General features: G+C 39.0%; 1 protein-coding gene across 1 annotated transcript in view; it reads left to right on the top strand.

Moving 5' to 3' along the window:
- Positions 1–63: 63 nt before the first annotated feature.
- The window catches only part of NPEPPS (aminopeptidase puromycin sensitive), a 103,117-nt gene continuing 89,393 nt past the window's right edge, over positions 64–13,787 (top strand). The window contains exons 1-2 of the mRNA XM_068529835.1: positions 64–457; positions 10,582–10,666. Of these exons, the coding sequence (XP_068385936.1) occupies positions 200–457; positions 10,582–10,666 (343 nt within the window). The 5' untranslated portion in view covers positions 64–199. The remainder of the gene's footprint in view (positions 458–10,581; positions 10,667–13,787) is intronic.

Raw genomic sequence — 13,787 nt, 5'->3', positions numbered from 1 at the left:
CCTCCCTCCCTCCCTCCCTCCCTCCCTGCTGGCCCTCCTCCCCTTCCCTCCCCTCCGCCCCCTTCCCTGTAGGCAGCCGGCCCGGCAGCCCGCGCGTCCGCACTGCCTGCCTCCCGGCCCCTGGCGCTCGGGCTGGGTCTCTCCCCCGCCCCCAGGCTCCCCCGGTCGCTCTCCTCAGGCGGTCGCCGGCGCTCGGTGGATGTGGCTGGCAGCCGCCGCCCCCTCCCTCGCTCGCCGCCTGCTCTTCCTCGGCCCTCCGCCTCCTCCCCTCCTCCTTCTCCTCCTCAGCCGCTCCTCTCGCCGCCGCCGCCTCCACAGCCTGGGCCTCGCCGCGATGCCGGAGAAGAGGCCCTTCGAGCGGCTGCCTGCCGACGTCTGCCCCATCAATTACAGCCTTTGCCTCAAGCCCGACTTGCTGGACTTCACCTTCGAGGGCAAGCTGGAGGCATCCGCCCAGGTACGGCGACCCTGGGGCGCCGGGGGCGAGCTGCCGGGCAAGCAGTTAGGCCGCGCCCACGGGCTGGGCTGGGGGCCCGGTCGGCCGGGCGAGCGGGCGCGCGGGCCTGGGCGCTGCGGACCTGGGGCTGGGGGGGGGCCGGCTCGGGGACGGGCGCGCCCCTCTGGGGCGGCCGCGGGGCGCCCGGGCGGCTGTGCTCTGCCCTGCCGGCCTGGGGCCCGGGCCGTGCTGCAGGGAGCGCCGCGGGAACCGGCCGGCCCGGCCCGTGTGCCCCTCGGGGCCAGCACACCTGTGTGGAGCCTCCCCCAGACCCCGGCCCTTCCGGGCTTGGTCGTGGTCTGGGAGAGGCTGGAGGGTGTTGGGGAGGCCAGAGGGGTCATCGGAGTCCATGCTCAGCCTCCTGACTCAGTTCTTTTCTCTCGTTCTCCCTACGCCCCATGAGGACACATTGGAAGGGGCAGTCATCTGGGACTCCGGCTGCCTCGCGTTAGCCAGGAGGGGAGATTCTAGAAGGGGGAAGAGGGTGAGAAGGAGAATGTTAATCCCGGGCAGCCTTGCTGAGTTCTCCCCGCCTGCTCCGGCCCAGGGGCTGGGTTTCTAAGATGATCCGCCCCCTCCCCCTTCTCCTTTCCCTCAAGTGACAGTGCAGCATTGACTTTGTTCTCTCCTAACCTCTAGAGAAGCTGAAGGAGGACCCCCATCTCCTCTTTTCCTTCCATCTTCCTAGCTTTGCAGCCTTTAAAGCAGGTGGATTTATTGCTACAGCGATGGTTGCTTAGCAGTACCCTCCTCTGAAAGAAGCTATTAGTTTTAGCATACCACCGGTGAAAATATTCCATTACTCTTCATTGCAGTTTTTGGTGAATCATGCTCCCCCCGCCCCATCCCCCGCAGATTATCTAAAGTATTGTTTGATTTTGGAGATCATTAGTATTGATGCCCTACAAAGATCCAGAACAATAGACATTTGTGATACCATGTTATATGATGTGTTATGTGAAGTCTGTAATGAAAAATGGGAACTGTTTAGTAGTTACCTTTAAAAAGAATGATGGTAAATATATTTTGTTTCATTTCTTTTCCTACTGCAGTCAGGGGGAAAAAATCAGTAGGCCTCAACCTTAAAGAATAGGGTGTATGTAGCAGCGAAATGAAAGAAATGTAGACTAGCCTAGCGTTCGAATGAATTGAAAGTTGGCAGTTGTTTTTGAAAGCCGAGTACTCAGATTGAAAATATGTCTAAAAGTGTAGAATTAAAAAGTATACTGTCAGATTTGGAGTGCTTGTATGAAAGCATGAGGGCTCTGTTGTCTGGCTGCATCAAAAGGCAAAACTTACCCCTGTGGAAGTCAGGTGATTTAAAAATTTTCCATTAAGAATATGAATCAGAATGAGTGCATCTTGGGTCTAAATTAGGATTTGAGAGGGTTATTTGGGAGACTGTTTATTTAAGCCAAGTGACTAGAGTGTTTGATATATATTGGCTGTGGGCAGATGGGAGGGATTGTAAACAGTAGTGTGTCTTGTGACTTGGCAGACCTGCGGGAAGAAGGACCTAGCAATGAATGAGTTTGCATTATGTGAAAAGACTAACATTAAAAAAAAAATCATTTGTTTCTTTACCCCAATAGTTGGTGTACCCCATAATGCATTCATAATTTTGAGAGGTATACATATTTAGGGAAAAGTTTCAGAAAAAATATTATCAATAATAAAGACTTTCAAATGATTATTTTATTGGGAAATGACAGTTTTATTTGTGTTAGGGTATAACAACAAGCGGTGACATGCTTCTCCTTACCCCTTTTCTGCTTGCTTTTGGAAAGAAATGAGAAATAGGTGGTGGACTGGTTTGGGCCACTGAAGGAGCATGTGGTAATGTACTAGGTATTAGCAGGGACTCGTTAATTTGATACAAGGAAATAAGTGAATCTTTTTTTTTTTTTTTTTGTAACATTAAGTTTTCAGAGCTTTTCAGAAAATTTTTTTCAGGCAAGGTGGCAACACAAATGTAAGATGGCATGATAGAGAATTCTAACAGGTTTTATTAAAGGATGACTGGACTTTTTAATTGTATGCTTTGCCACCTTTGGAAGTGTAAAGAGGAGTTAACATTAGTAAAAAGTTAACATTAGTAGTAAAAAGCATATATTGATGTTTTTGAAATCCATAGATTGGAGCAATAAGTTTAACTTGTGGCATTAGGTGGTATCTGATTATGGAAATACAAAAATGTGGACAAAATTATATCTCTAGAAGCCTAGATTGATAATTGGTATTGTGTCAGTTCCCTAACAGTTTGGAATTACATTGCACAAAGTATGCAAGTTGCTTGGTTGCTTTAGTTGCAAAATTTTATGATAAGCTCAGAGTATTTGTACAGGTTATGTATTAGAAACTTAGTGGATTTTTAACCTGGTCTGGGGTGTGGACTCCTGGGGAAGATGAAAATTAGTCAACGTGCAGTGATTTAAAAGTAGTTGTCTTTTACGTAAGTGAGTGTGGTCTAATTCAGCAGGTTTTGAAAATGTGTTATCATGGGCCTAGAAAAATGGGACATTCCCTTTCCTCTCCTTTTACATTAGGATATTTGAGAGGAACAGACTTCGTAGCTATTTAAAATTCTGACTCTCTTGCTTTGTGGATAATTAATTTAAAAATAGATTACAAGTTTATGTGAGTGGCTACAGTTCCTGGTTATGAGTGTATAGTGGTTTATACAGTAATTCTCTTATGGAAATATTTCACCTGTGCCAGAGAAATTAACTTTATCCTTCAAGGCCAGAAGTCAGGATATACTAAACAATCCCTGGCCTCCGCCAACAAAATATTCATGGTGGTGATGACTAAATTGGCACGTAGAGGAGAGGTACAGATACAGGAGATTGTTTGGCAGGCTAAAACTTGGCACCTAAATGGATGTTATTGTCACCCTGTGTTATGGAATTTTCTGCCCAAATTTTGCAGATATTCTATGCAGTCATTTTAGTGGTTTTTTATTACTTAAAACAGATAAAGTTAATTAATTTGTACAGCATTGTGCTAGATCACTAAATGGTCTTAAATTAAATTTGAAAGATCGGTCATAAGGAATTGAATTTGTTCATATTTTCTATTCTGTTTCTTGAAATGTATCAATGAGGAAACACCTGAGTATAAGAAACTTTTGTATGGTAAGTTTTATCCAGTATCATCTGGCAATGAATTTTGCAGTGAATTTTCCAGATAAATGAAGCTTACCCTTTGAGGCACTCAGACTTTAAAAAATATGTAAATATTTTGATGGAAATGTTTATCTTTTTAAGCTCCATAATTCCTCATAATCTAGGTTTCTTTATTTTTTCTTTCTTTCTTTTTTTTTTTTTTTTTTAAGAATTTCACTTTTTTATCTATTTATTTATTTATTTTTGGCTGTGTTGGGTCTTCGTTTCTGTGCGAGGGCTTTCTCTAGTCGCGGCAAGCGGGGGCCACTCTTCATCGCGGTGCGCGGGCCTCTCACTATCGCGGCCTCTCTTGTTGCGGAGCACAGGCTCCAGATGCGCAGGCTCAGTAGTTGTGGCTCACGGGCCTAGCTGCTCCGCGGCGTGTGGGATCTTCCCAGACCAGGGCTCGAACCGGTGTCCCCTTGCATTGGCAGGCAGATTCTCAACCGCTGCGCCACCAGAGAAGCCCCTTTTCTACTTTTTCTAAACACTGGACAGCCTTCTAACCTGTCATTGATACTTATAACCATAGATTACCCAAAACTGTGTACTATAATTTATTAGTTTCATATCTTTAAAGTTTTTTTGTTTGTTTTCCTTACTCTCAGGTTATTATTTGCTGCTTACTGTGCCTTGTTGCTCCCTATTGTGCAATTTCTTCCCTCTTCTATTTTACTGAACTTGATCTGAAGAGGTCTAAGTAACCAAATAAACAAGCTTGTTTGAGCTTAAAATTTTTTTCTAAGTGAGGGTTTGATGGATTCTCTTCTGAGTGAAGGGTATGAGCTTTATTGTATGGACTTTGTATCATCTATTCTGGCTTCCATAAAGGCTTTTTTTTTTTTTTTTAAACTTCCTGGTTCTTGATAATTGATATTGTCCAATACAACAATACAACCTGGATAAATGCAGTCTTGAGTAGTAAATTATCTATGAAACTTCTCTGAACTTTGCTACATAAATGAGCCTGTTCTTACTGTAAAGTAAATCTTATTCTAATCTGTATTTGAGTCAGTGGCAAAGGACTGAGTCTTCAGATAGCTGTTTTGTTGTTAATTGAGATTAGTTCTCTAGATATTGGAGATTCCATTTTGAACACCATACAAGTATGTAGTTCTCAGTTTATTTGGCCACTTGCAATCACTTTAAAATTTTATTTTAAATTAGGAAACACTTTAAATACAGAGAAGTAACCACCACCCAGATTTAGCAGATATTAATGTTTTGCCCCATTTGTTTTAGCGTGTACATGATGTTTTTTGGAAAATAAAATGTCACACATACCACTAAAGTTCATTTCCATCTCTTCTCACCCTCACCCTGAGAGGTAAATTCTCTTTTTTGGTAGGTATTATTCCTGTGTATAGTTTTAAAGTTTTAGGGTGTACAAAAGTAGCTACAAACAATAAATAGTAATGTTCTGTATGTTGATGTGTTATGTTTGACTTTCTGCAGCTTGCTGTTTTTAATGTCTCTTTTGTTAGAAAACTCAGCTCAATTTGTGTTTAGTAATTATTTGATCCTTATTGTCTTTAGAAATTATAGCCCTATTCCACAAAGGCAATGATTATTACAAAATTTTAATGATGAAATCGCTTTTTAGGCAAAGTGACTCAGGCTTCAGACTGACTGGTATTTGGAATTATCACACTGGAGATTTCCTTTTACTAAAGTCTCAGGATTTTAGCAATCAGAAAAAAACCCTTTTGAGTCTTTCTAGTACATGTAAGGTGTGTTCCTGAGTGATTGTAGTAAAGACTTACTCAGGAAAAAAATTGTCTCAGATTGCCGCCTTCCTAGCTCTTAGGAAACTTCCATTGTAAAATTGTTACCAGTGGTCAAAATGTCTCTTCAGTAGAACCATTACTTAGCATTTGGTTCAGTTGAAGTACAGTCTGTATGGGACTCCAAGAAGACTTAACTAACCCTGGGTTTGAATCAAAGAAAGGATACGCTAACGTTCCATTCATTAATAGCACCAACTGGAAAAGTTGAAAATAAGCTTGTTATCAACACAATTTATATGCCAGTTTTAACATTCTGCTTCTATTTTAAGTTTGGAAAGTGAAGACTTTTTTTTTTTTTTAAATTATTTATTTATTTATTTATATTTTATTTTTGTCTGTGTTGGGTCTTCGTTGCTGCGCGTGGGCTTTCTCTAGTTGTGGTGAGCGGGGTCTACTCTTCGTGGCGGTGCGCGGGCTTCTCATTGCGGTGGCTTCTCTTGTTGCAGAGCATGGGCTCTAGGTGCGTGGGCTTCAGTAGTTGCGGCGTGTGGGCTCAGTAGTTGTGGCTTGCGGGCTCCAGAGCACAGGCTCAGTAGTTGTGGCACACAGGCTTAGTTGCTCCGCGGCATGTGGGATCTTCCCGGACCAGGGCTCGAACCCGTGTCCTCTGCATTGGCAGGAGGATTCTTAACCACTGCGCCACCAGGGAAGTCCAGTGAAGATGATAATGCTGAAATTCCTTTGATTTATTGCCTGCTTTTTTTTAAATTAAAGTATAGTTGACCTACATTATTACCTGTATTTTTGACAGTGGAACATACAGGTAGTATTCAATAACATGATGATGTTAGTGTGTAAGAAATCTTATTGAATCATTAGGTCAGTGCTCTTGTTGGGAAAGCATCAAAAAGATCAGTGTGGTTGGTTGAGTACTTAAGCATACGCTTAAGTCCACATGGATGTTTTAAATTACATTCCTTGGTTGGTACATAGAGTATGCTGATATCCAATATAAGATATAATATGTGCTATATAATACAGCACATAGTTCTTAAATTTTATAGCATTTTGATTAGGTACTTTATAGACTGTTAGGTGCACATTTAGTCTTGGTCTCTGTGCATGTGGTTTTTTTTTTTTTAATTTATTTAATTTATTTATTTATTTTTGGCTGTGTTGGGTCTTCGTTGCTGCGCGCCGGCTTTCTCTAGTTGCGTCCAGCGGGGGGCTACTCTTCATTGAGGTGTGCAGGCTTCTCATTGCGGTGGCTTCTCTTGTTGAGGAGCATGGGCTCTAGGCACGCGGACTTCAGTAGTTGTGGCATGTGGGCTCAGTAGTTGTGGCTTGCGGCTCTAGAGTGCAGGCTCAGTAGTTGTGGTGCACAGGCTTAGTTGCTCCGTTGCATGTGGGATCTTCCCGGACCAGGGATCGAACCCGTGTCCCCTGCGTTGGCAGGTGGATTCTTAACCACTGTGCCACCAGGGAAGCCCTCTGTGCATGTGTCTTAATAATGTCATCTATTAAGTGATTACTATGTATCAGGCACTAAGTGGTAAAAACCCTTTCTTTGGATTATCCTGTTGTTTAAAATGCATCTCTAGGGGCTTCCCTGGTGGTCCAGTGGTTAAGACTCTATGCTTCCACTGCAGGGGGCACAGGTTTGATCCCTGGTCGGGGAAGTTCTGCATGCCGCGAGGTGCGGCCAAAAAAAAAAAAAAAATCTCTAATATGAGACAATATACTGTCTGTTTTTTAAAGTTTGAGTGGAGTTCTATTATTAAGATAAGTATTTTTGTTCCTTTAATTCTCCCCTTCCACCCTTCCAGAAATGGCAATACCCTGAAAAAAAGAATTAATTGCTGTTCAGTAAGCAGGTTAATTCATTAGTATAAACAGGTGGGTTTTCCCTAAACCCAGGAAGAATTGGAATGTGCTTGTAACTAGATGTTGTGCCCTGTACCTTTCCAAAGTTAACAAACACTTTCCCTCAAAATGGTACAATAGTAGTGAGATAAATGTCATTTGGCATATGTAGTGTAGTACAAGTATCTTGACATGGTAGATTAACTGCTTGGCTACCATTAAATTCATTGTAGATGTTGATGGATGAAAATAGGATTGCCTAGGTAAAGATTAAGACATGTAACTAGGGACTTGCCTGGTGGTCCAGTGGTTAAGACTCCATGTTCCCAATGCAGGGGTCCTGGGTTCGATCCCTGGTCAGGGAACTAGATCCCGTGTGCCACAACTAAGACCTGGCGCAGCCAAATAAATAAATAAATATTAAAAAGAAAAAACAACAAACATGTAACTAAGCCACTGTTATTAATAATTTTGTTGGCATAAACATCAAACTCTGGAAGGTTTTTATTCATTTTACCCTTTGGAGCACACCCCAGTGCTTCATTTCTGTGTTTCTGAAAATTTTTTTAAAAGTCAGTTTGTGAATAGGCAAAGCATTGTTTTTTTCTTTTTGTTCAAACATAGTGCTGTAAACAGCCAGTTGGGATGTAAAAGTTTTAGTGCTGTTTAGGTATGTTCTGGTGAAGTAAACAGTGTGAAGGAATATTACCACTTACAAAAAAACCCAAAAAAACCAAAAACCAAAAATACTGTTCACTAAATGGCATTTTTGTTTAGAAACAGGAAGATTTATGAGCAGAATTTTTTTTTTTTTTAAATAAGCCAGAATAGTTTCACTTTATGTGTTAGAGATTTTGACAGTCTGTTACAGGCTTAAGAACATACTATCTGTAACTTAGGTCAGGTAATTTTAGTTTAATGTTAATCATGTTTATGTATTGGTTATTAATAAAATAATTACTCTTAGGTATAGCTTTTTCATACAGATTTTATATTATTCTGTGTCCTTACCTAGTTCTGTGGTCTGTTCAGTGACACTCAAGGCACTGTTGGGTATTGTTTGGTCTATACAGTGTTTTAGAAAATTTTGAATTTGTTGTCATCAATTAGAAATTGGGAGATTGCACATGAAATCTGAATTTGTGGCTTTTTTTAATTGGAAGATCTGTCAACACTGAGTCTGTTTTTTATTGTATATGGCAATAATTGGTTAGCTCCAAGAAATGTCTACTTCCCCCTTCCTTTACACATAGCTTTCCTTTATGCATAGCCTTCACCTGGCCTACTGTACTCATCTGTTTCGTTGGCCTCTGTAGGCATTTGTGATTTAAGACATCTGTATTTTTGTTATTTTAGACTTAGACCATTCAAATGTCTGAAAATGAATTTGAGATTTTGTGTAATGCAACAGTTATAGAAAAACAAGGTTACAACCAAGTGGAAAATGAGCAAGGGTTATGAATGAGCAAGTAGGAGAGGAAAAACTTAAGGGTCAAAAAAGAAAGAAAGAGAGGGAGGGAGGGAAGCAGGGGTGGGGAGGCAGAGGAAGAGAGACAGAAAGAAAGAAAGAAAGAAAAGAGGGTAACTAATATTACTAGTAATCAGAGAAATTCTAATTAAAACAATAATGGAATACCATTTTTTAAAATAAATTTACTTATTATTTATTTTTGGCTGCATTGGGTCTTTGTTGCTGTGCGCAGGCTTTCTCTAGTTGTGGCGAGCGGGGGCTACTCTTCGTTGATGTGCGCGGGCTTCTCATTGCGGTGGCTTCTCTTGTTGCAGAGCACAGCTCTAGGGCGCTCGGTCTTCAGTAGTTATGGCACACGGTCTTAGTTGCTCCATGGCATGTGGGATCTTCCTGGACCAGGGGTTGAACCTGTGTCCCCTGCATTGGCAGGCGGATTCTTAACCACTGCGCCAGCACGGAAGTCCCTGGTATACGATTTAATACCCACTAGATTGTCGAAAAATTTTTAAGTTTTTTGGAGGTTGCTGAAACTGGGATTTCTTTATTCTTTGCTTATCGGAGCGTGCATTGAAACTACTCTGGAGGATAATTTTAGCAATTCTTGGTAAAGAAAATGGGTGCACAAGAAAACATGGGCCAAGATGTTTATTATAGTACTCTTTTACATAACAAAAAAGTGGAAATAACTTAACTTCCTTCAGGAAGGAAATGGATAAATAACTGTGGTTTATTTATAGAATGGAATACTACTATGCAGAAGTAAAATTAATGAGTTAGGTTTACATCTATCAGCATTTACCTATCTCAGAAACAATGTTAAATGAAAAAAACAGGTTGCAAAAGGTTATACACACTTTTGATACCATTTGTGTAAGATTAAAAACATTGTTTGCTGATCTTTATATATGTAACAAAAGTACTAAACATACATGAGAAAGATATACATTAGCCTTAGGATAGTGGTTATCTCTAGGGAATGAGGAAGAGAGGAAGGGGCTTTCATTATATCTGTATTTTATTTTTTGGATCTAAATCAAGTAAGACAAAGTCTTAAAAGTTTATTTAATCTTGGTGGTGAGTCATTAGTGTCTGTTATATTCAAAATGTTTCTTTGGGAAAACAATTTAGAGAGTGTTTTATGAAGTTCTGACATAGTTTATGATACCAGATTTCTTCCTCTATCCTTACAAAGAGGGGACCCTCATGATGGTTTTGATGTGCAGGTTGAAACACATGATTAATTGCAACATATAAGAAATGTTTCCTAATTAAAATTTTTTTGAAATTAAAAAATTTAATTAAGAAGTTGTTTTAAATCAAGATTTAAGTAGAAAAAAATGGCTTTTATTTAGCTCATTGGTCAGATCTTTGAATTCTGTGAAATACCTAAGTATTTATTATTGCTTTTAATATAATCCAGATATTATAATATAATCTATTTAGAACTAGTCATTAATTTCTACCATTGATGCATATATATTTAGTGTTGGTTTAAGTGATGTATGGCAAGGGTCCCCAACCCCCGGGCCTCGGACTGCTACCAGTCCGGCCTGTTAGGAACCAGGCTGTACAACAGGTGAGCAGCGGATGAGGGAGCGAAGCTTCATCTGCTGCTCCCCATCGCTCCCATTACCGCCTGAAACCTGCCCGCCCGCCCCCCCACGCCCCCGCCCCGCCCCCGCCATCCATAGAAAAATTGTCTTCCACGAAACCGGTCCCTGGTGCCAAAAGGGTGGGAACCACTGATGTATGGGTTTTTAAAAATTGCCTATGACATATTTTAGGCCGAGATGAAGATGTACGTATTATTAACCTAGGCTATTTCTGACATTGCCGATTTTTTTTTTTTTTCCACCTTAGGTGAGGCAGGCAACCAATCAGATTGTGATGAATTGTGCTGATATTGACATTATTACAGCTTCATATGTACCAGAAGGAGATGAAGGTAAGCGCTGTTTTCCCTTTTAATTTGCTGTCTCTGTTTATGTATAATATGTACTTGTATGTGCTTTTGTGTGTGTGTATACATAATACATACACTTGCAAATTAAGATATTAATGTTTGTTACTTTTGAAATAGGAAAATTCTTTAGATGTTCATAGGAGATATTTGAGTAATGTAAGATAAAGGAAATGTAACAATTTAAATTCTACTTCAAACATTAACTTATTTTGTGACCCTAGGCAGATCACATTTCATGTGTGTAAAATAAATACAATACCAATCATATAAAGCTGAAGAGTTATTTAAAAATTAAGTACTTTGAACATGAAAAGTTTCTCAAGCAGGCTTAGTTCATATGGGGTTTTCTTAAAGTTTTTTTTTTTTTCTCTTGAAAAATAGATTAAAATTGAGATAGTGTTACTCATAATTGGGAGAAAAATATTTGCTTTATGAGATCAAATGTGAAGGTTAGAAACTAGATGATGGAGTTAATTACAGGGGAAGAATATGTTTAAAAGAAACATGGTATAGAATGTGAGGGAACTCAGCATCTTTAAAATAAGAAATATTTTGGACCTTGTAATTACAGTAAGGATTAAATTAGATAATCAGTTTTGGCCTGAATTCTTATTCCCACATAAACTGCATTTTAAAAAGTTATCAAGTTTGGTATAAACTCACAAGTGTATTAATATTGGATCTGAATTACTTTTTACTCTTGACTTCTCGACATTCCTTGTTAAAATGGCTTATTGGTTAGCCTCTACTACTCAGACTTTTCCTCTTAGAAAGTCTTCTCATTTGATATAAATTAAGTTAGAAATTTGACCTTTTAATTTACATTTTGTATTGCTATTTACCTTCTATACATTATACTGAAAATAAGCATACAAGTAACATTTTAAGGCCTGGCTATATTTATTTTGTGGATTTTTCTTAAAATATCTTGTCCATAGAAAGATTAAAAAATGTAAGTAGCAGCTGAGCATATTATTGCCAAGAAGTACTTATGTTCAGTTGATCGTAATTGAGATCAGCTGCTGCCATTTTAAGTTAGAGGAACAGATCCTTCAAATGGACTTTGATTGAGTGCCAACTTTAAAAAAATTGTTTGGTAAATGAAAGAGAGATTGTTTAATTTCTTTAGCTGAAGAAAAATGGGAGCACCTTAGCTAGGCATATCAAGGCAAGCTTTCTTTGTTGTAGATAGAGAACATTTAAATTCAATATAGGGTTTTAAAATGTTGTCAAGTTTAGATAGGTAGAACTAGTAAAATAAGTGTGTACCCTCCAGCTGGCATGGTTTCAGCTCAGGTTTGTTTTTTTATCCTCCTCTACTGAAATGCCAGGAAAGAATTCAGAGAATTTAAATTGTTTGAATATGCATAACTGAATGGTGCCAAGCTCATAATGATCTGAATCTTAAGGAAGCAGTGTTAGTATTCTCAATGAAAATTCATACAGTAGAGAGGATTTGGAGAGTGATTCATATAAAACATTAAATTTTTTTAGATACATAAAATATTTTCTTCAGAACTAGCTAAGGTACATTTCTCAATTCATTCTCCTATAGCGGTAGGAAATACCTGGAGTCGTGTAAACTCATTTAATTTTAGAGTATAAGAGAATGGGGAGTTGTATTAATTTGGTGTTTTAAGGAGTCAGAACAGATAGATTTGGCCTTCCAGATATATACATAGCTTAATTTTGCCCTTAGATAGAGAAGCATTTCTTGATTTTTATCTTATTAGGAGAGTATAACATTGTTTCTTTAGAAACTAATAGTTGTGAACTTGACTGTCAGCTCCTTCCAGGGCTGTATGCTGGTGGCAGGGTGATAAATGGATTAATAGGAGAGATACCATTTTTTAACCCAGCTAATCTCATCTAGTACCTATTTATGATTGCCTTCTGGAAGACTGTTTTACATATCTGTAGCCAAAATCTTGGTGCTTTAAGGTAAAATCAGAAAATTATTTGAAGGCGTGAAGTTGTTGCTTCTTTGTGTAAGTTTTTAATTGATGAAAAAGGCCATCTTGTGATATGTGCAGTAACCCAGAAAGATCTATTGGCTTGTGTCTTTTTTAAGCTAAGGCACTGCCTTTTAAACAGAAATTATTTATTTTAAAACCTATTTGAAATCTTTGTAATATTTTTTAAAATGAGAAATCAGTAAGAAAAACGGCTGAAAACTGTTTTTTTACTGTTCTGCACTTCAAGGGTTGGTGAAATCATTAGCACTTAAGCCAGTGCAAGGAATGCACCTCCCTACACAGTGCAGGGATTAGTATTGTCATCAGCTTCTGCAAGAGAAATACGAAACTTTTGAGTGCCTGAACTCAGGTCCTGACAGGTAAAGAGTCTTTTAATTTATCATTAATAGTTGATGGCTTGGGCATAACCACATAGAGAATGATCACTTGAAAGTTTTGTACCAACTTTTGCCTTAGTATACTCTGTCAGGTATGTGTTTGCAGAATTAGCTGTGTAAGAAAAAGTTTTTCCATTGGTTACATCATATTTCATGCAGAGTTCTAATATATAGTTTCAGATCCACCAGCATCACTTTGGTTTATCCATAGAAGGCATGTAAATTTTAACACATTTATTCTTAAAGTAGGATTGTATATTTCAGTGTTACGCATATGTGCGTGTGTGTTTAATGGAAGGATAAAACAAACAGCTTAGAAATACTGCCAAATATTAATTTTGAGCAAAACTATTCACTTCAAAAACAGGAAAGGTTCCTCACACTTGATCATAAGCTTTTATCCAACTGTTAGTAATCTATATTCTGTCATACAATTATGTGTGGATTAGTAAAAACATTAACAAACCATCTTCTCTTTGCAATAGAATTGTTCATGGCATTGTTCTGAAAATACATATGTGACTAATTAAGTGCTAGCCCTCAAATCAGGAGGATTGAAAGAGAAGGGAATATATCCCTTTCTAATACAAATGTATTGAAATATATCGTATTTCATAGGAAATTTTCAAAGAAATCTGAGTATAACTTTAGTTACACAAATAACAATATAGGGTAGGGGCCTAAAACCAAAGTTACTGTGGGGTTAAGCAAATAACAACCTTGAATGAATTGGGCTGGATGTAGGAAAAT

The sequence above is a fragment of the Eschrichtius robustus genome, chromosome 20 (assembly GCF_028021215.1).
Source record: "Eschrichtius robustus isolate mEscRob2 chromosome 20, mEscRob2.pri, whole genome shotgun sequence".
Classification (NCBI taxonomy): Eukaryota; Metazoa; Chordata; class Mammalia; order Artiodactyla; family Eschrichtiidae; genus Eschrichtius; species Eschrichtius robustus.
Note: the sequence above shows the minus strand (reverse complement) of the source record. Positions and strands in the feature narration are given on the sequence as shown.